Source organism: Poeciliopsis prolifica, unplaced genomic scaffold (assembly GCF_027474105.1).
Source record: "Poeciliopsis prolifica strain line A6 unplaced genomic scaffold, Auburn_PproV2 SCAFFOLD005, whole genome shotgun sequence".
Taxonomy (NCBI): domain Eukaryota; kingdom Metazoa; phylum Chordata; class Actinopteri; order Cyprinodontiformes; family Poeciliidae; genus Poeciliopsis; species Poeciliopsis prolifica.
This window is the reverse complement of record NW_026562380.1, coordinates 10,369,041-10,388,636: the sequence shown is the minus strand read 5'-3', so window position 1 is coordinate 10,388,636 and position 19,596 is coordinate 10,369,041. Positions and strand designations below refer to the sequence as shown.

General features: G+C 36.4%; 1 protein-coding gene across 3 annotated transcripts; it reads left to right on the top strand.

Annotated features, from left to right (window-relative positions):
- Positions 1–6,383: 6,383 nt before the first annotated feature.
- Positions 6,384–18,669, top strand: cdhr1a (cadherin-related family member 1a). 3 transcript variants are annotated; one of them, XM_055030073.1, is made up of 18 exons: positions 6,384–6,517; positions 7,045–7,140; positions 7,389–7,534; positions 7,615–7,665; positions 8,208–8,297; positions 8,407–8,493; positions 9,031–9,147; positions 9,424–9,567; positions 9,858–9,936; positions 10,030–10,130; positions 10,318–10,521; positions 11,127–11,279; positions 12,199–12,363; positions 13,206–13,273; positions 15,237–15,300; positions 15,433–15,465; positions 15,563–15,820; positions 16,704–18,669. In XM_055030073.1, exons 1-18 carry the CDS (start codon positions 6,457–6,459, stop codon positions 17,262–17,264), a joined length of 2,478 nt encoding a protein of 825 aa, XP_054886048.1. In that variant the 5' UTR covers positions 6,384–6,456; the 3' UTR covers positions 17,265–18,669. The 3 variants fall into 3 exon arrangements, with proteins under 3 accessions (XP_054886048.1, XP_054886047.1, XP_054886049.1); XM_055030072.1 differs by having other exon boundaries at positions 15,237–15,465; XM_055030074.1 differs by having other exon boundaries at positions 15,237–15,465; positions 16,000–16,805.
- The last annotated feature ends 927 nt before the right edge of the window (positions 18,670–19,596 follow it).

Below are 19,596 nucleotides of genomic sequence, written 5' to 3'. Positions count from 1 at the left end.
CGCGGGCTGCTCTCCTCTGCCGGATGAAGAGTGGAGGCGCCGACAAGAAGCCACCGCCAGGCCAAATTAAGAGAGAGGAAGGTGGAGCGACCAAGCCCAAAAAATATATAGCTACCTCTGGTTTTCACCTAGCGTAATGGCAATGCCTCCGAGAGTTCGTTTACAGATTTATGTCTAACATATCTTATTAATAATAATAAACATTTTAATTTCTCGACGTAAAGAATAGTAGTGCTGAAATCAGATTTTTACTTACACCGTATATAAAAAAACGTAACTTTTATTTCACTGTCTGAAATTGAGTGTATGTTTCGAGTTGCCTTTAAAGCAAGGCTGTTTATTCATTTGCTTCCACTATAGTTTGATGATATTTTTGACCCACTTTCTGACAGAAGGTGTTACTGAGGATTGTTTGTTCCAATCACATTTCAGGGTGGATTAATAGCAACTCTTAGATGTGTAAACTCCCGTTCCTGAGCCTTTTCTTGCTGCTGGCTTTTATTTGTAACTTGCCTTAACTGGTAAACATAATTAAGTTTCTCTTTTGTGTTCAGGTTTCTGTTTCAGTTCGGCAGAGGTGACACTTTAGTTAAGTTGTTTGAGGTCGAAACCATGCAAAGAATTTTTTGCAAAGCACATTTCAGCAACAAATCAGTGCAAAGTGCTATTGTATATTATATTGTGCAGTTAGTTTCTTTCTTTAAATGAGGGTCCATTCCTCTAGATGTTTTGTTCATCACGAGGGCCTGCAGGAAGCTAATGGGATGATTTAATCAATTAGTTTAACATGGTATCTGGAATGGCTTTAAAGTGATACAAACTGATCTCTTTGTTACACGAATGAATGTGAATGTGACTGTTTACAGTATTTGTTTTTTCTATAAATTTGAATGTGATGACACAGTTGATTGTCACAAGATAAGCCGATCACACATCCTGAAAGTGATTCAGAGTCTTCACTTATTTTCTGTAGCACAAAATGTCTCCAGTCGGTTGAAAGAGGCAATATTACTGTGATTAAGATTACTTACAAACCTTGTTATAAGAAATACCTTTAAACCAGTAGCAATAAATTACCTTCCCAGTGCATAAACAGCATTGGACCACTTGGAGGCAGCAGAGTAAAGCAAAATTATTCAAAGCCTTTTTTTGAACCTTAAAAGGCTTTGGAGTAACACTGTGTGCCTATGTAAGGGAGTGTAGAGCAACTATGGTTCTTAGCAAAGAGTCAGTTATTCTTAACTGATCTGTTTGTAGGTGGGAAAGAAAAGTTTTGCCTTTTTTTTTTTTTTTTTGCATTTCATTTTCATGACCAGCGTGGATAAACACTATGTCAATTACGCTATGCCTGTTTTTATGTCTTTTTTGTAATTGCATGATGAGGTTGAGGCATAAACTGAAGAACTGAAGGGCTGTGTAATCAAGGCTAGTCAGGACTCCGGAGGAACATTTCAAAAAATGAATGAGAAAAGCTTCTGGAACTATACCTAAAACAAGTCAGACAGTTTGATGCAAACTTGCACCAAATCCATAAGAAACATAAATAAACTTAGAAGTTTGAAAGAAAAAAGTATTTAAGCTATGATCTCCTTCTTTGCTGTGGTATTTGTCTTATAAAAGTTATTTTTGGTTGTGCTGGTACATTCAAAGATGTCTAAAAATGCAAGAAAACTAGCTTTTTACATACCTTCAGAAGTGATATGCTGACATTGTCACCAAAATCCCACGAGGTTTGCACTGCTATTTTTACAACATAATACGGCTTCAAATAGACACATATCCTAAATCATTACTTGTCTGTTGTGACAGAAAAAAATGGATTTGAATTTCTACTACAGTGGATTGCCACCATTTTGTCACTAGAGGGTAGCAGCGTAACTCAATCACCACTTGAATTTGAACTTATGCAAGCAATGCAACGTACATTAGTAATTATCCCAAGTCACTCACCAATATTTTTACCTCTCTCCTATAAACTAACATATTATACTGCCTTTTCAAATGGGAAAATTTAACTAAAGAATAAATTACGCTCTGTTTGGATAGATGAGTAGCGTTGGTAAACCCTTTGGGGGCTAGTGCTGAGAACTCCGGCAATCTGTATGTTTTTGAAAATTGTGCACAAGGAAGTTTCTGTATGGAACTAGCAGGAAAAGTTTTGTCACGACATGAATCTGGGAGAGTCCCCAGTGATAATTTAGCTGTCCGATTTATTTCTACTGGGCTGATTTTTGTCAGCCTGGTGTTAATTTTCTGAAATATTATTTTGCAGAATATTTCCTCTAAAGTATGGAAGATTATAGAAATGACTATTGGACAATGTGAGAAGACTTTTGTGCTCTTTTCTGTCAGTAATGGGTTTGGAAGCCATTTATGACACTTATGCTCAGTCACTTTCTTTGTGTTGAATCAAGAAACCTAATCTTAATTAAGGTCTTCTCTGCTGCAGATGTTGTCATAGGTTCCTCTGTGACCTCTACACAAAGCAATGGAGTAACTTTTGTGGCCTTTCTACTTATTCCATGTTTTCTTCATTTGTAGATAATGGTTCATACTGTGGTTAACTGCAGTCCCAAATCTTTCAAAATTACTGTATATCAATAACTTTGTGTTATGTTTTCAAATATCCTTGAATTGTGGCATTAATATGTTCCTTTTTAAATCTTTTACCCCACTTCATATTGTTGGGTAGATTTTATTCAAGTGATTTCATGAGACTACATGTCTGCTCATTTGGGGTTGTGAAATTGAACTGATTCCTTACAGTCAAATTCATGGTTGAATAGTTACTTTTTCACATAGAGCCCGACTGAGCTGCTTTGTGGTTTCTATTAATAACTGAACTTATCGTTCAAAAGCTGTAGCTCATGTTGATCAGGTAGGTTTTGTCCCATAAGACATTTACGTTATGATCTGAATTATCTGACCATGAGAAAAAACTGAGAAAATTCTTTTACTGATAAACTGAAATACTGCAGTTTTATTTGGCAAACCCCCCAACCTTCTACAATTGCATTATAGCTTTTCATTTGTGTAAATCACCATGCTGTTACACTATCTGCCTGCTGATATTCTAGAGATAAAGGTATACATCTGTAAAAATGGTCAAAGCAGATAAAATACTAGAAGAATGTGTGCAATAGACTTGGATCAGGTTAGCTCTTCAACGGACAGCTGCTAATAATCATCTCAGTTCATCTGAGTTGATGATGACTTGTCCCAAAGTGGTTTGTCATATCTTTTAGGATTTTGTATGATTTAAAACTGTGTATTCACTCTGCTTTAGCACTCTGGGATTTATGAAAATAAAAGGCTGCTAACCTACAGTGTGTTCTGCATGCAGAGATTAAAGACATGACCTAGTTTTAGAGTGGACCGGGACTAAAAGCGGACTTCTGCCCTTGGCAAAATGCACAAGAGATTATCAATAATAATCCAAAATACCAAAGCTGAATTGGGCGTCTTGCAAACAGGTGCTCATACAAACTGAGGGATTCAATTCTAAGACTGACACGATTCAGATGATCTGATGTGTTTCAGTCCATTTTCGGAAAATGGTGTTCTGCCAGGAAAACTCTATTCAAATATGAATGATAAACAATCACTTATCATTCAATATATTTTTATTCACTTCTAAAATCTCTGTACCTAATACAAGCCAGAACAAATATCTCTTTTTTTCTTTAATATACCATGCTATCACAAGTTTGGCATTACTTGTGAAATGAAAATAATTCATTTAAAGTGTGTGTTTAGGTAGTTTTATTTTTATCTTTGGGAATCTTGTAGTCTAAAATGTCTTTCATGTCTTAAAGATAAACTGCTTAGTTGTAATGTACATGATTACTTCACAAAATTTTTTGCCCTCATGTTTTAGAGGCACATAAACAACTTTGAGCCACACTAATGCAACTTGAAGCTCTTCTTGTTAACATAGCTTCCTGATGAACAGCCAGGAACGTGTTCCAAGATACAAACGAATAACGTGTTCTTATACGGCACACCAAAATAGGACAAATACTTTCCCATATGTTTGTATCTATGCAAGACATTGAAACTGCTTGTGGTTCTTTAGTTATCCAGCTCTTCTAGAATATTTGTGTAAAGGTGTGTATTTTTGTTTCATTTTTGTACTTGTAAAATTCTTAATTATTTTGTTCAAAAAGCTCAAAACCAAGTTTATGCCCTGTAACATATGATTTAATTGACTCTCTTTTGAAAAAGTTTAACCGTTTGCATTTACCTCATTGTGAATGAAAAGTGCTCTATGGATAAAGACTGGCTGATTGATGTGTCCGGGTCAAAAAGTAAGACATCGTCTGTTTTTCTTCAGCTGTTCACATGTGAGGGAAAATCCTGTTACTATCCATGCTTCCTTCTCTGGTACTTTTGATTCCTTGAAATTTGTTTGTTTCCATGTTGGGTCTAAACCTTTTAAAGTTAGCATATCCTTTTGGTCCATCTGGTGAATTGTCCTATCAGCCAGTGGATGAACACAAATCCTTCAGCATTGACTGCATCAAGGGAAAGACAGGGCAAGCCAATCTCTATCAAGGACATTAATCTAAATCTAGTGTGTCACATGTAGCCATATGCTGTAAAGATAAATATCACTCTTAAGTTTCTTTTCAATGCAGCATAATGACTCTGCCACCAAGAGGACAAGAGATCAGCATGTGCTGCACTGATTCCAGTCACAGGATTAGAAACTAAGAAGATGACTAAAGACGAGCAGCGACCTTTCTTTTAATCATATATTTTATCTCATTCTTGAAAATACACTACAAATATTTATGTCCATTTACTATCACATTTTATATTTGTTAGATGTTTTTTTTTATTTTAGCATTTTTAGTATTTACAATATAAAAGTTTAACTGAGTTTAAAAACAGGAAGAAATCTGGAAAAAATGTTCACTATTTGCTTGGGAAAGTAAATAGCAGCACACAATTGCTGCATTTCCAACAGTGTTGTTCACATGACTACACTTGTGCTCTAATTGTGCACAAGTGCTAATTGTGCTATGTGCTCACGTTTGATGGAGTCTGTTTTCATCATGGAGGGTCTGTGCATTACAAGATGAAGAGAGATTAGAGCACAGTGGGTTAATCTTCAGGCTCGCCATCTGCCAATACCAGGAGAGCAAAACCTGAAGGTACAACCTGAACGTTACCAACAGCAGATGCAGATTAACAGGTGATTGGTTTTGTGAAAGAGGACTTGGAGGCGTCTGAAAACACTGTTAAAATGTAAAAAATTGGTGGGGATTTGAGAGCTACAGAAGTTCAGATCTTTTAAAAAAAAATCTTATTTGGTCTCTGTGTTTTTCTTTTTCTGCATGCAAACTATATGCAGTAACTTACTGAGTGGTTTGCCGTTTTTCTTAATATTGTGAGGTATTTCCTGCCGTTCTCAGGTTGCAGTGTAGATTTAAAATCTTCATGGTAAGTGATAGAGTAACGAAGCCAGACCTGCTGATGTATTTTATGGCAATACAAACACATTTTTTTCATTTGATGAAACTGAAATCAGGCAAGAAAATGCTGCTTTCATCTTGTGTAAATATTTGCTCATTAGTATGATCAACATATTACTGTTCAGGAAGGAGATTCAATGTTCTAGAAATAGGTTTTGGTGTGAAAAAAGGCAACGTGACCTAAAACCCTAAGATATTTTATTTATTGATTGATTTATTTTGTAAAATTTAGAATCTGTAGGATATTAGGGAAAAACTTTAAAACTTATCTACCCCACTGACATACATTTTTCCTTTCTTACAACAGAATTACATTAACATTATCATTAATTCAAAACAAAGAAAGAAATGTATCCACATCACCCTATGTATTTTAATTAATACTTGTGATACTTAGTAGTGATAACCAAATCAACCATAGAGCAAGAGCCAAAGACCTTGTGAAGATGCTGGCAGAAGCATTATCCACAGTGAAACGTATTATGTATCAACATGGGCCGAAAAGCCACTCAGGGAGGAGGAAACTAGAAACAAAACAGCCAGATGACGACTTACAAATGCACCCAGGGACAAAGACCTTCAATTTCAAAGGTGTATCTGTTGTTTGATGAAACTAAATTAGAACTGTTTGGCCATAAAAGAGCAACCAAGACCATAATAACGGAATTAACTTTTGATCATCAAGTGCTTTTCCCTTTACAATTTTACATGTTTCTGAGCAAAAATATCAAAAAGAAAAATAAATAAATGACCTACTAACAGAGTTGTTGATATTACCTATTTTGTATTTGAAGGATGGTATGGCTTTCTGCATGATGAAGCCCTTTTGGACTGAGTAAATCTTAGCAGTCATTGGATTACCAGGTAAGCATCTGCTTTTAGCCTTCTGCAGCCATTGGAAAACACCTTGTGAGCTGCACCTGCATGACTCTCAACAGAGCTGTCTTCATGGTGCGGCTTCTTCACTTCATTTTGTAGGATGAAGAATGTGGAGATTTCTAATTTGCCACTGCTTTTTGTGTTTGTACAAACCTGCTTAGGTAAGTTTTCTTCAATAATAGTCAACGTACAGGTGATTATATAAGATGAGATAGTTGAAGATTTTAAGAGTCTCTGGTATGATTACATTGTGCAAGTTTTATTTAAATAGATATTTTTGGATTTACAAATTCATAGTTATAAATTTTGTGTGTTTTCTTGTTTATGGATGTCAAGCTTATTTCACTATATTAATTAATTTGTCAAATTAATATTTAGGGGGTGTAGCTATGATTACGTCTGTAGATATATGCTAAATAAATTTAGTAAAAATGTATTGACTATGTTTAGCGTGCTTATGTCAGCTAAGCAGGCTGATGTAATCCCAGCCAATGGGACTTGAAAACAAATGTCTGTATTTATGTATGGTATATTACATAGGATTAGCTGCAAAATTAACAAATGAAAGAACGGACAAGCATTCAAGAATTTAAGGACCTTTAGTTTCTGATTAAGGCTAAATGCAAAAAAATGTTTTGCAATGCATTTCTTTTCACAAACTTTGGTGGAATAATGCTTCCATCCTCAGCTCAGGCAGACTTTGCTCCCTATTTCTACGACAATGGCCCATCCAGCAACAATGGGAACCTGGCCCTGTTCAGCCTCTCTGAAGATACCCCTGTTGGTGAGACAGACCCCACTCATCCACCTCTCTAAAATGATGACAGTCCAGTTTGAGGCTTTGGTAACTTTGGTGTCTGAGAGTTCAGAATGCTAGCTAATCTTTGATAGTTGGACAGCTCATTAAATGTTCGTCTGCTGTCACCATCTGTTGATGTGAGGAACTGCTTGATCACGGTGAATGTGGTTCACCTTCTATCAGTCAGGAAACTTTATCACTGCGATTTATGATATAGTGTTGTCTTTCTTTAGGTACACAAATCTATCAACTCAATGGCACAGATCCTGAAGGCCAAGAGGTGAGGTATGGTCTTTCCTTTGACCCAGGGTCAAAGGAGTACTTCAGGGTAGACCCAAAGTCGGGAAATATTACATTAGTGGAAACAATGGATAGAGAGGTAAGCACAAAACTGAAACATAAATTCACACAAGCATTGTTGAACCTTTACAAAATGTATTTTTCTTTCTTTTTATGTAGAAACAAGATTCAGTTGATGTTAATATCAGCATCACAGATGGAAGAAGCCAGGTATTTAAAGAAAAATAATGAATCAAGGAAACAAACCATTTGCCAAAAATGTCATTGATATAAGAAACTTGGAGGATTTTTAGACACCTTCTATAACTATTTGGAATAAATGCCACTTTTCAACAATGGAATTTTGAAAAGTGTTATTCTGTAAATCTTATTCTGTAAATCTTATTCTGTAAATCTTATGGTTCACTGATTGGAGTTTTCTGCATGATTTCAGACCGTTAGTGTTTTAGTGCTCTGATTTTGCTATTATACCTGAATCTAATTTCTGTTTAAGAACCACAATTAATAGCATTCAATATATGTATTTTTTTCATTATATTAAGCACCTCAACGAGAAAAAAAAATAGCCAACTTCTTTCTAGAATTGCATATTCAACATCCAAAAACATACTAGAAGCATCACCAGTGTGACAACCCAAGATATTCAGTGTTGCTTAATTCACCCTTCAGTAGGTTTAATGTTGTGGATAGTTTTAAGGATGAAGTCTGGTTGTTGTTTAAAATAAATCAGACATCATTTTTATTCTTTGCAGGTTGTTGAACGAGTCACAATATTTGTAACGGATGCAAATGATGAAAAGCCTGAATTCCAAAACATGCCTGCAATCATAGACGTGTTGGAAGTAAGATAAACTGATGTCTGAGTTTTAATTTCATAACCAAAAGAGACTCTTACCTAATAAAGTGCTCACATAAATGTGAAATTGTTTTTGTCTACCTTGCAAAATTTAGACAACTGAATCTGGTAGAAGTATCTACAAAGTAGAGGCTGTAGACAGAGACACGGGCTCTGGAGGCTCAGTTACCTACCATCTCCAGGTATGTCTCATGAACTAAGCTAATGTCGATTTGCATGACCAACTCTATGTACAGATGAAGCTCTTTTCTAGTTACTATCAATCAGATTTTGTTGCACATTCACATTTGTTCATTTGCTTGCATGTGGTGTTGTTATTTTGAAGGCAGGGATTACATCACAATCACATTAGAGTCAGGTACTGAAAGATTAGAGGGCTGCTTTGGCGGTGGGTGGTGGGTAGTGCTAGTTTGCACTTTGGGCTATTGGGACTATAGAACAGCTGGCCTTAATGTGACAGACAGAGATGAATGTGGAGTGTTCACATTTGGTTATAGCAGCATTCTACAGTCTGCTACGTCTATAATCACATGGGGTTTAGTACATTCAAATCGACAGATACAGAGATGTTGGATAATTCAAACAGCTGCTGACAATTTTTAAAATTCTTTCATCTGACCACCTCCACGTGTGTTATGTTTTGTAAGGGCTTTCAGTTACAGGCTTGTATTACTAGATTTCAATCCTGCTTTTTTTTCTTGCTCTTTCCTTTGTTACAGTCACCACACTCCAGTTTGTTTACGGTTGACATAAACAGCGGAGTCCTCCGTATCAAATCTGGACAAATGTTGGATTATGAGAAAACAAAGACACACTTCGTTACTCTCATTGCAAAGGTACAAGTTTTAAAAAAAATGTTTATCTCTGACTCGCACTTCAACACTTTCCTCACTGAATGAAGCTGCGAGTAGTTTTGAACAAGTTAAACCTTCAGCTGCTAGATGTTTTAAGACATGTCATTGTTTCAAGTTTCTATTAAAGTGTGTTCCAGTGCCATGCAACAGAAAAGAAGGAAGCATTGCTGTTGTTCAATGAAACTATTATTTAAAAATCTCTTAGATGAGTATTAGGAAAGAAATGGTTGTTTGAGCATCTCAATGTCTTTGTCTAAGGATGGGGGAGGCAGCTTGAATGGCAAGGAACAATTTATGTCATCCACTGCGACGCTCACCATCAATGTGATTGATGCACAAGACACTCCACCTTTTTTTATCGGAACCCCCTACTTTGGCTATGTTTACGAAATCTCAGTGCCGGTGAGTGTCAAAACATCTCCCAAGAACTTTGAATGAAACACATAGTCACACCACATTCCTATTATAATTTGTCATTATAACTCTCTGCATATAACATCCATATCTGTTCTAAAGTTTTGACAAATAAAAGAATAAACTCAATTCAAAAGGTGAAACCAATTTATTACATAAATTTATTACACACATTGTGATGTATTTAACATGTATTTGTTAAGCTTATGAAAGTTATTAGAATAGACCACAATGGCAAAAAATAAATAAAAATGATACTCAGTTTTTTTCTTTGACAGGGATCTGAAATATTTACAGTTAGTGCTGAAGATGGAGATGTGGGAAACCCAAATCCAGTCAGTTATTCATTCGAAGAGGGTGAGCCTTCACAGCAAAAATTTGTGGGGAAACTTAAAGCTAAAGTAGTAAGAATTAATAATTAATTTTTATGCCTTTTTTTTGTCTCACTAGGTGATGATGGTGTATTTAGCATTAATAAGACAAGCGGTTGCATCTCCCTGCTGGTTGCTCCCATTTATCTGAAGAGAGAAGTCTTCAACATTAAAGTCAGGGTAATGCATGTCCTTAACTTATAAGGAAAGCAAACGTTCAAACTCTTTTAATTATGGTATTATTGTTTATTTTGCTTTTACTGAGCATTTTGCTCCTTTGTGATTTGAGATAGGGACAGATGACAAATAAATGGTTCTATGTTTATGTTGTGCAAACAAAATCACCCAATATTGTCCCCTCGGACAGGCAACAGAAATAAGTCCAGAAGCCAAAGATGTGGACTACGGAGTGACCACAGTGGTGATACGTGTGGTGGATTTAAATAATAATCCCCCAACCTTTTATGGGGAGAATGGTCCACAGAATATGTTTGAGTTGACCATGTACGAGCATCCACCAGAGGGAGAAATACTGCGGGGGCTGAAAATCACAGTTAATGACTCTGATAAGGTAGGAGATCTCTTGTTGTTCATAGAAATTTTACCACAGCAGATATTATTATGTAGCATTAACAATAAAACACCACCATCACTCCAGGCTGCCAGGTCTGATTTGTTATATAATGATACTAATTTTGTGAAATTATTATGTCGTTATCTAATCAGAAGCAGGTTTAATCAACAATGACTGTGTGTTTAGGAGAGTGCCATGATGTTAAGAAAGAGCTCTAAGCCTACCATTATCAAAACCCATTCCCATTAATATCCCATGCATTTGAAATCAAGTCAGAAAGGTGCATGCTGTGCCATTTGTCAACTTACACAAGCGCCTTTTGTTTTTAAAAGCTACATTACTGGATGATGCTGGATGGATTTTCTATGATAATGCTCTCACAAGAGCAGACTCTTTATGTCCACTAACATCATGTTTCACTCAGGGTATTATTACTTAAGCTGTTATCTGAGTGGTTTAACTCTTATTACTATAGCAATTAGGGACAAAAAGCTTTTACTTGAACAGGAAAGACAGCATGCAACTCAGATTATTCTGTTGGTTGAGCATAACATGTGTTGAATTTTTGAATGGCATGTTGATGTATGTTCATGCTCTTGCAGGGTGCAAATGCCAAATTTAATCTAAGATTGATTGGACCAGGGCGAATGCTGCGAGCCGTCCCCCAGACTGTACTCAATGAGGCCCAAGTAACAATCTTAGTGGAGGACTCTGCTGCCATGGACTATGAGAAGCATCACTTTCTGACATACAAGGTGACCTCTTAACAAAATATGGTGGAAAACGTAAAAATGTCAATGTTTTCTGAAATAGACATTTTTCTGACAGGACTACAGGCATAAAAGTTTATAATTGATGACCCAAGTGGCCAACACACAATAGAAGCCATTAGGTCCATAAATGAGATTAGACATAAAAACGTTAAATAACAACAGGGAATAATTGCACAGGAAGCAAAGATGACATAAAAATCGATCAAAAGACGAGAAGATGCCTTAATCTATCAGGATTTAGAAGACAGTCCTATTCCCTTCCAGTGTAAGAAATGTCTGCTGGTTATGACCTGTTTGATGGGCTATAAAAAAGTTAATCTGGACTTTTCAGAAAAGTTGTCCATGAGTCAAAGACCATGGACTTTTACAAAAATCTAAAGTTAGCAGAAACATTTTTTTTTTCATAAAAACAAGAAGCCATATAGTCAAACCCAATGGTCCTCAATGAAATACTGTGAAACTTTCACAGAAAGTGACTGCACACACCATTGTTGGAGGAGGCAGAAATCACTGTGCATCACTCCAAAAACAGAAGGTCAGAGTTTATAGATGAGTCTCACAGAACCTCCAAAATTTTAAGACTTTGTGATAGCAAGTGGCTTGAGCAATGCGTCTGACCATATACAAGCCTTCTTAACTTTTTTATGACCAAAATAGTTTTTTTATTTATTTGTCTGGGTCATGCCACCTTTTTAAACAAAATTATGAGCTATTGGTGTTTGTAGATTTGTAGACAAGCCCGAGATGTCACCAATTTCTTGTGAGAATTTTATGTACAACCCCCCCATGATAAAATATTCACTGATAAAACTAACATATTCAATACAATTTTCTTCCTGCCATAGCCTAAAAAACTGTTTTGAAGTTGAAAACATGCCTTAGCTATTTTTGTCTTTTTCAGCTGCTTGCAGTTGAGATTGACACTCCAGAGAGATTTAGCGCCACAGCACACATCATCATTCACCTTCTGGATACCAACGACAACGCTCCCAAATTTTCCTCGGACTATTACATCGCCAGAATTCCCGAAAACTCACCCGGCGGCTCAAATGTGGTGTCAGTCACGGTGAGAGACTTCTTGTCTTATCTAAAAATACATGCCAGCACGGACATACGTCACTCAGAGCTATAACGCAGTGGTGATTTGGACAAAATGCTCAACAGGGCTCTTTAATTCTCTAAATGTAGACTCTTTGGGCTGTGGGGGTTGGGATAATATGTGAAATCATGTAGATAAAAGCTAGGCGAGGTAAGCTGCCAGATGGCTATCACTTTCATTTTGTTGTGTAACAGCAAATTCCCTGGCTTTACCCCACCCCTCCCCTGGTCAGCCCCCAACATGTAGCAGGACATATAGCTGCAAAAATATGTCCAAGTGTAAAACAAAAACTTTAAAGGACACACTGAAATGATTGATGTTTGCTGTAACATATCTACTGCCCTTGTCAGTTCATATCAGATCAAAAGCCACAGGGAGTCTGACTAATAAGTCCTGGCCTTGAGCAAACACCACACAGGCTCTTTGCCTTGATCCCTGGCAATTTCAATCAGATAAAAGAACAGCCAACAAGTGACCTTGGACACATGGAGACACTGAACAGACCTCCCAGCAGCTGCAGACAGACAGATTAGCCGAAGCCCAGGATAATATTCCGTCATAAAAAAAGGCACTCTTTTTTTTTTTTTCCAGGCCTAACCCCTGTAACATCATGTGTATGACCGGTTTATCCAGCAAACTGAGTCGAGTTCTCATGACTCAAGTGAATAAAACATAAATATAATGAGATTCTCTTTTTATAAAAAACTGAACTATTGAGTATAAGAAATTTCTTTCGCAAATACAATCAGTCCAAGCACATCATGTTTTTTTCTTCCACTTGCTAATGTGTCGCTGGTGATTGTTTTCAGGCTTTAGACCCAGACTCAGGACCGTGGGGTGAAGTCAAATACTCTATCTACGGATCGGGGGCTGACATGTGAGTACTGCCAAGATTTGTAAGAAATTTAGTTCTGTTTTATTACAGTATGTAGGCTGACATCACATTATTAATGCAGTGGTCACCTTGCACAAGTAAGAAGTTAAAATTTTTCATGTTCTTAAGATAAATAAAACCTAATTAAATGGTAGCACAGAGCATAATTGTAAAGTAGAATTAAAAGGACACAGTTTCAGAAAAAATGTACCAATATTCTAAACATGTGAGGTGCATATTTATGTGGATAAGTAGCAATTGTCCACATAAATTAGCCAGTCTTATTAATTGAGATAAATTTTGTAAAAATAATTTATACATTATGTTATGTACTCAAACATCCAAGCACTTTAAAAATGACATTTTGTGGCTTTTTTGTGTATTTTGTCCATGTGTAAGAGAGAATTTGTTTTCACACCAACAATAAAAACAACAATATTGCCAGTGTCATGTTTTCGCAACTGAATAACATAAAATTTTAAATATATCTGGACCTGGAACAAACACAAGAAAAACAGCAAAGATATCTGTTGCCACAGAAACATAAAAAAAAAATCACATATTTTGGTTATTTCTATTTGTTGTTTTCAAATTAATTTTCTTTCAATGCCTGTCAGTGCTGTAACCTCGGGAATCCACCGATTTCTACTTCTAGGAAAATATCTAAAGGGTCTTTGTTCTTCCTTTGTGAACAGAAGAAAGTCCACCAAATTTCTGTTTCCTTTAAAATCCCCTCATATGAAGGACCAGCAATCACTTTTCAAATTGAAAATGTGTCCTTTTTTAAAAACTAAAAGGCAAATTAAAATAAACTCTTATGTTATGACACGAGCTTTGTTAACAAGGTCTGCTCACCGTAACAATCTCATGTGGTTCATATTTTTATGAATATTTGATGCAGATTTTGAGTTCTGCAGTAATGAGTTTAAGCCGATATGTGATGTCACATGGCAGTGCAAAGGATTTCCAAAATAAGCATCAGCCAGAGATTTGGAACATTTACGATGACATGTTTGTTTAATCAAAAACATTTGACATCTATCCCGTGTTATACTTTCAACAAATTCTTCCTTCATGGGTAAAATACCATACTTTAGAATGACATATTCTCTTGGATGTCAGAGAGCAACGCAGTATGTATCAGCCTTGGTCTGCTTTAATCCCTTAATGGGATTGGAGGAGAAAATAGACTGCTCTTTGCTTCTGCGTACCTTGCACTCCAACAAAATTCACTGTTAGTCAAGCAAGCAAGGCAGTAAATAAGACCTAATTCCAAACTCACTGCAATTCTTATGAAAAACAACAGTGCTACTTCAGGAAAAAACAGCATAAGCTAAAATGGTTATTTTTTTATTTTTTATTTTTTTAACAATTATCTCACAATACTTATTTGCTGCAATACACATTAGAAACAGATCAACAATATGGAAGATGGGTGTTTCATATCAACACAAATCTCACTTAGACTGTGACTCCCAAGTAAATTGGTGATAATCTGAAATTTTGAGGTTGACTTATATGCATAAATTTTAATGGTTCAACAAAATGATATTTCATTTCATCAAATGGATTTATTTGCAGATTGTCAGATTTGCTAAATGTTTTGAATTGCTCGGAAGCTGTATTCTTATTTGGCTGCACTTACCCATGTGCTTTTTCACAATGAATCACAAGCTTCTTAGAATTAACTTCATTTGTTGTCTTTTAATTCACAGTTACATTATGAAGATGTGGAATCCTTTTTTTTTCTTCTCAAAGTTCTAGTTATGTTTAGCTAGAACTTTATTAAAGTTTAAGAAGAGATGACACTGGGGATGTCCCAGTTATGGTATTTTTTGTTTCCAATACCAATCCTGGTTATTTAAGATTACCTGGTCATACTGTAATAATTTGATTGAGTAACATGTTTACTTGAAACACTCAGTGAAAGTTAGGAAAAATTCTATTCAACTCCATTTATTTACAGGTTTCTGATCCAGCCTACATCCGGGATCATTTACACTCAGCCCTGGGCGAGTCTGGATGCTGAGGTGAGATCTAAATATAACTTCTATGTGAAGGCAGAGGATGCTGAGGGAAAGTACAGTCTGGCTGAAGTTTTTGTGACTGTGTTGGATCTGAATGACCATCCGCCTGCTTTCAACGATAACTTCCTGGAGAAGACAATGGTGATTGGAGCGCCAGTGAAAATAGAAGTATGCACTGTTATGTTACTGGATGTAGATGAATTAAAATTCAGTCAAACATATTTTTTTGGAACAACTGCCGTATGTAAGAACAGTTTCCCTACAGGCTGTGGACGACGACGCAGAAGTACCCAACAATGTTATCGAGTACGCCATCATGAAGGCCGAGCCAGACAACAACATCTTTGACATAGATGCTGACACAGGAGAAATCAAGTTAAAGTCCTACATCAAGTCAATGGCTATCATTCAGAATATTACCAAGAAGAGAGATTGCAGTTGGTCCCTGGTAGTCCAGGCTCGTGACCGGGGTCAGCCGTCCTTCAGCACCACTGCAGTTGTCAAGATCGACATCACTGAAGCTGTAAGTCAAGTAATAGTTTGTCTGTAGTTTGCACACATTTATTTTTTTCTTACTCATACTTTCCCTCAAAGTATGACTGTTTTAGAGTGAATCATAAATGTGCAGAATTTTCTTAAAACATATATTTTTGAAAAGTTATAGCCACAAATGTCTCATGGATGCAATTGTGATGTTTTCAGATCAAATCCAGATTTGTCTCATACTTCCTGGGTCTAAGGAAACGTCCCGGGGCAGTGTTTGGGATTTGTTTGACCCTTGTGACCTTTGCTGTCTCCCTAACAATCGTCATTTCAACCGCTATGTACTGGAAATCTGTGAAAAAGACCCGTGTACAACCTCAGGGCAAGATCAGAAAGATTGTACGGAGGCCTGTGCCATAAACGAAACTTGCCTTGAGATCCTCAGCACAGCCGCTCTGTTGTTTTCACTCTGTGGTTCCAAGAATTTGCAGCTATTCATTTTCAGGGGACTTTGTAGTACAGCAAGACTTTGTCTGTAAAAGAATACATGAGAGAGCACAATCTTTTAACATTTGCAAGTTTGTCACCTAATTACAGCACAACAAGGAATTGTTCCTTTCAAATTTTTGGATTGGATTTTTCAAAGTATATTTTTAAGTTTTTTTCTGTTATTCTAATATTGTTCTCCTCAAATGCTGAATGGTCTATTGGTTCCTCCATTAACCTCTCTGATCTTGTCAAAACCTAAAAAAGTTAAAGAAAAAATCAATTTAATGCATATAAACCAAATTAAAAGTACGGAGCTGTAAGCAATTTATAGCTCTGAACATATCACCAATCGATCAATACCAGCATTACAGAACAGTAAATCTCTGTGTGATTTCAGTCTCATGGATTTGAATTCTCCTTGTGCTCTTTTACAGACTCAACTGAAAGGGGGGCCTTTGGGATCATTTATAGAGTTGAATAGAAACAACTCATTACAGATCATAGGTATGCTCGTTGGTATCATTAGCCTTGTGGTCATGGTCACAGTCATCATCTCCACCGCCACATTCCTGCGTAACAAAAAGTCCAATCGGATCCTGCCCAACCGCAGAGTACGGAGAAGGCCGCCGAAACAGCCTTTCTGGAACTTCAAAAGCCCATTTAAGTCATCAGAGACCCCAAGAGAGGATTTCACAGTCCAAGAGGAACAGGAAGAACCAGAGGAGGTTGTGAATAATGTCAACTACAACAACAATTTTAGTACTGTTGTAAGACACTGGCCTCCACCGCCCTGCGCACCTTCTTTGCCCCCTCCGCTGCCCACCTATGTACCAGGAGAACGACACTGGACCGTACCCACAGTCTCTGCAGTTGTGGTCCCCAAACCCAAAAAGAAGCCGACGATAGACAGAAGGGACACTGTAAACAAAGCATTAGTTTCAGAACTGAAGATGAGACTGGAGCAGAAGAAGATGGCATCACATTATAACACGTAAAGAGATTGTTAAGATTTTGTCAAGTGAGCTTCATTATTGGTAATAATTCCTCTACCTGCCATAGACAGATGTCATATCGGAGAGTTTGTAGAACTTAGAAGGTAGCCTAATTCATTTTCATTTTTGCAAATCAGCTTATAGTAAAACTGTTCATACCTGTGGAAATAAATGCAAAAGCAGAGGTTAAAAATCTGGTCAGCTGTTCAAGCCTTTAACATATACAAACTTTTTATGACAGCCTCATTAACAACACCGTGTTTGTATCACCGTGAGCTCTGAGAAATATACATTTTCCAAATGAGGAAACCAGCCGATCTTCCCACACTGTATTTGTGAAAACAAGCATTGTTTTTCTTCTTCTGCCCAAAGTTTTAATTAGTTTTCTTTACCTGCCATGTGTTTGGTTATGTAACTAGAGAAGCCAAAATCATAGTAAAAAAAGTTACTGGTGGAGTTCTGTTGAAAGTACTTGTGGACCTCTATTGGCAAGTTCCTATGAAGAAATTAATGCAACAATGCTTTGCAGATAAGCAGATATTGAAGTGGATCAGGAGGTATAAATTGGGCTCATACCATCACATCTAGATAAGGAGTATTTTTTCTATTTTCTACAAAGTCAATAATGTGGCAGCTTTTGGATACAGGTGTAAAGGAATTATTAGTTAATAATCTCACTTCAAAAAGATAAGCAATCTCAACACAAGGTCCTTTTGGCAAGTCCAGTTTTCTGAGAAATGTCTCGCTACTGCAGCCAGATGAGAACAAGCTGCCACTCTTTACACTTTGTGATGAGACTGAAAATATATTGGCTTATTTACACAGCTCATTAACAGAGCTGTGTGTGTATGTGTGTGTGCATTGTTCTGTGTACATGAATGCAAGCTTTTATAGGTTTGAATAAGCTAAACTAAAATATGAACCTGTTTCATTTCATGTATATAATGTGAATTTTATAATACAAACTGCCATATGTATTATTGTTCTCATTGAAATCCTAATTCTAAATGAATAATCTTTTGTTGTTGTTGTTGTTGTTGTTGTTGTGGTTGATCAAATAATCCCATAATTGTAATAACTGAGCCCTTCTTTCTTTAATGATCTGTTAACTTTGACAAGACATATTTGACACAGCTTTTTGTTGGGAATATATTGCTTGCTCAGCGTGCAAACATCTTCCAAGAGATTTTATAGTCCTTCAACTCATAAGGATCAGGTAGAGGGAAGAAAGCCAGAGTGGTCAAACAAAGAAGGTCTTGAACATTTTGTGCAGATGTGAAGCACTGCATTACCATTAATATTCACATTTGATGTATTTATCACTTCATGGTATAAATATTTCAGGACATAAATTGTTTCTGTTATTGTTCAAACATTTATGCTTTCAATAAAAAAGTTATTCCTTTCACCTAATGTGGAGACATTTATTTCATTGTTTACGTTCATCAGACTTATACCTTAAGGTAACATTTTGACCATTAAAGGTGAATATGAAATAGATCATCCTTGATAACTTTTGAGCTTTGGCTTCTTTTTCCCTCTGACTGGAGAACAGTGAGAGGGCAAATAATGTTTACCAGCTCTATAAATCTACTATTCTAAGTCTACTACACATCATACTACTAAGCTAAAAGCCATTTTTTAGAGCAAATAATGAATAATAAAGGCAATATTACATGAATGAATAATAAGTTGTAGCAGTGTTTACAACAAATTAAATTGGGAAATAATAAAAGTGACATTTTCTTCTGTCATATGGAGACCAAAGATTTTACAGGAAAAGGCTACAACCTTACACCACCCTCAAAATCACATGACCACATGTGAACAATGACAAAACATCTGCCCAGCAGAAAACGAGAGGTGCCAATCTCAGTCAGATGCTTTAAATCTTGATCCTAAATGAATCCAAGCGCAGCTGAACTGATCTCTTTACGTCACTGAGAGAGCAGAGAAAAATGCAAGAGACAGGGGGGGTTGGTTTGTCTGATCTGATCATAAAGTGACGGTGGGAGGGATGCAAGTGTTTGGGTATTATGTCAAATGAACAATGCCATTGGCTGCTGCATATCCGAAGTGCCATCTGTTCAGTGCAAATGTGACTTGTAGCTACATTTTGGAGTCGAGAGAGCAGCAGAAAATATACAAAGTAGTGTTCAATAAATTACATTGTTGTTGAAAAGTAAGTTTTATTTAGTACCTCGGTTCACTTTTTCTAATGACAGGGTCATTTCAGGAAAAGTCATAAAATTTCAAGTTGGAAAAAGATGGTTTAGGGTATTTTTTCTACACCTAAACATGTTAGTGGGTCGCTTTTTACCCACAAGACAACACA

What these genes read in the sequence shown, in the direction of transcription:
- cdhr1a (XM_055030072.1), top strand. Translation starts at nt 6,457, where the DNA reads ATGAAGAATGTGGAGATTTCTAATTTGCCACTGCTTTTTGTGTTTGTA. An exon ending in TTTACGAAATCTCAGTGCCG is followed by an intron (nt 9,568 to 9,857) that starts GTGAGTGTCAAA and finishes TTTCTTTGACAG; the next exon opens with GGATCTGAAATATTTACAGT. An exon ending in TACGGATCGGGGGCTGACAT is followed by an intron (nt 13,274 to 15,236) that starts GTGAGTACTGCC and finishes ATTTATTTACAG; the next exon opens with GTTTCTGATCCAGCCTACAT.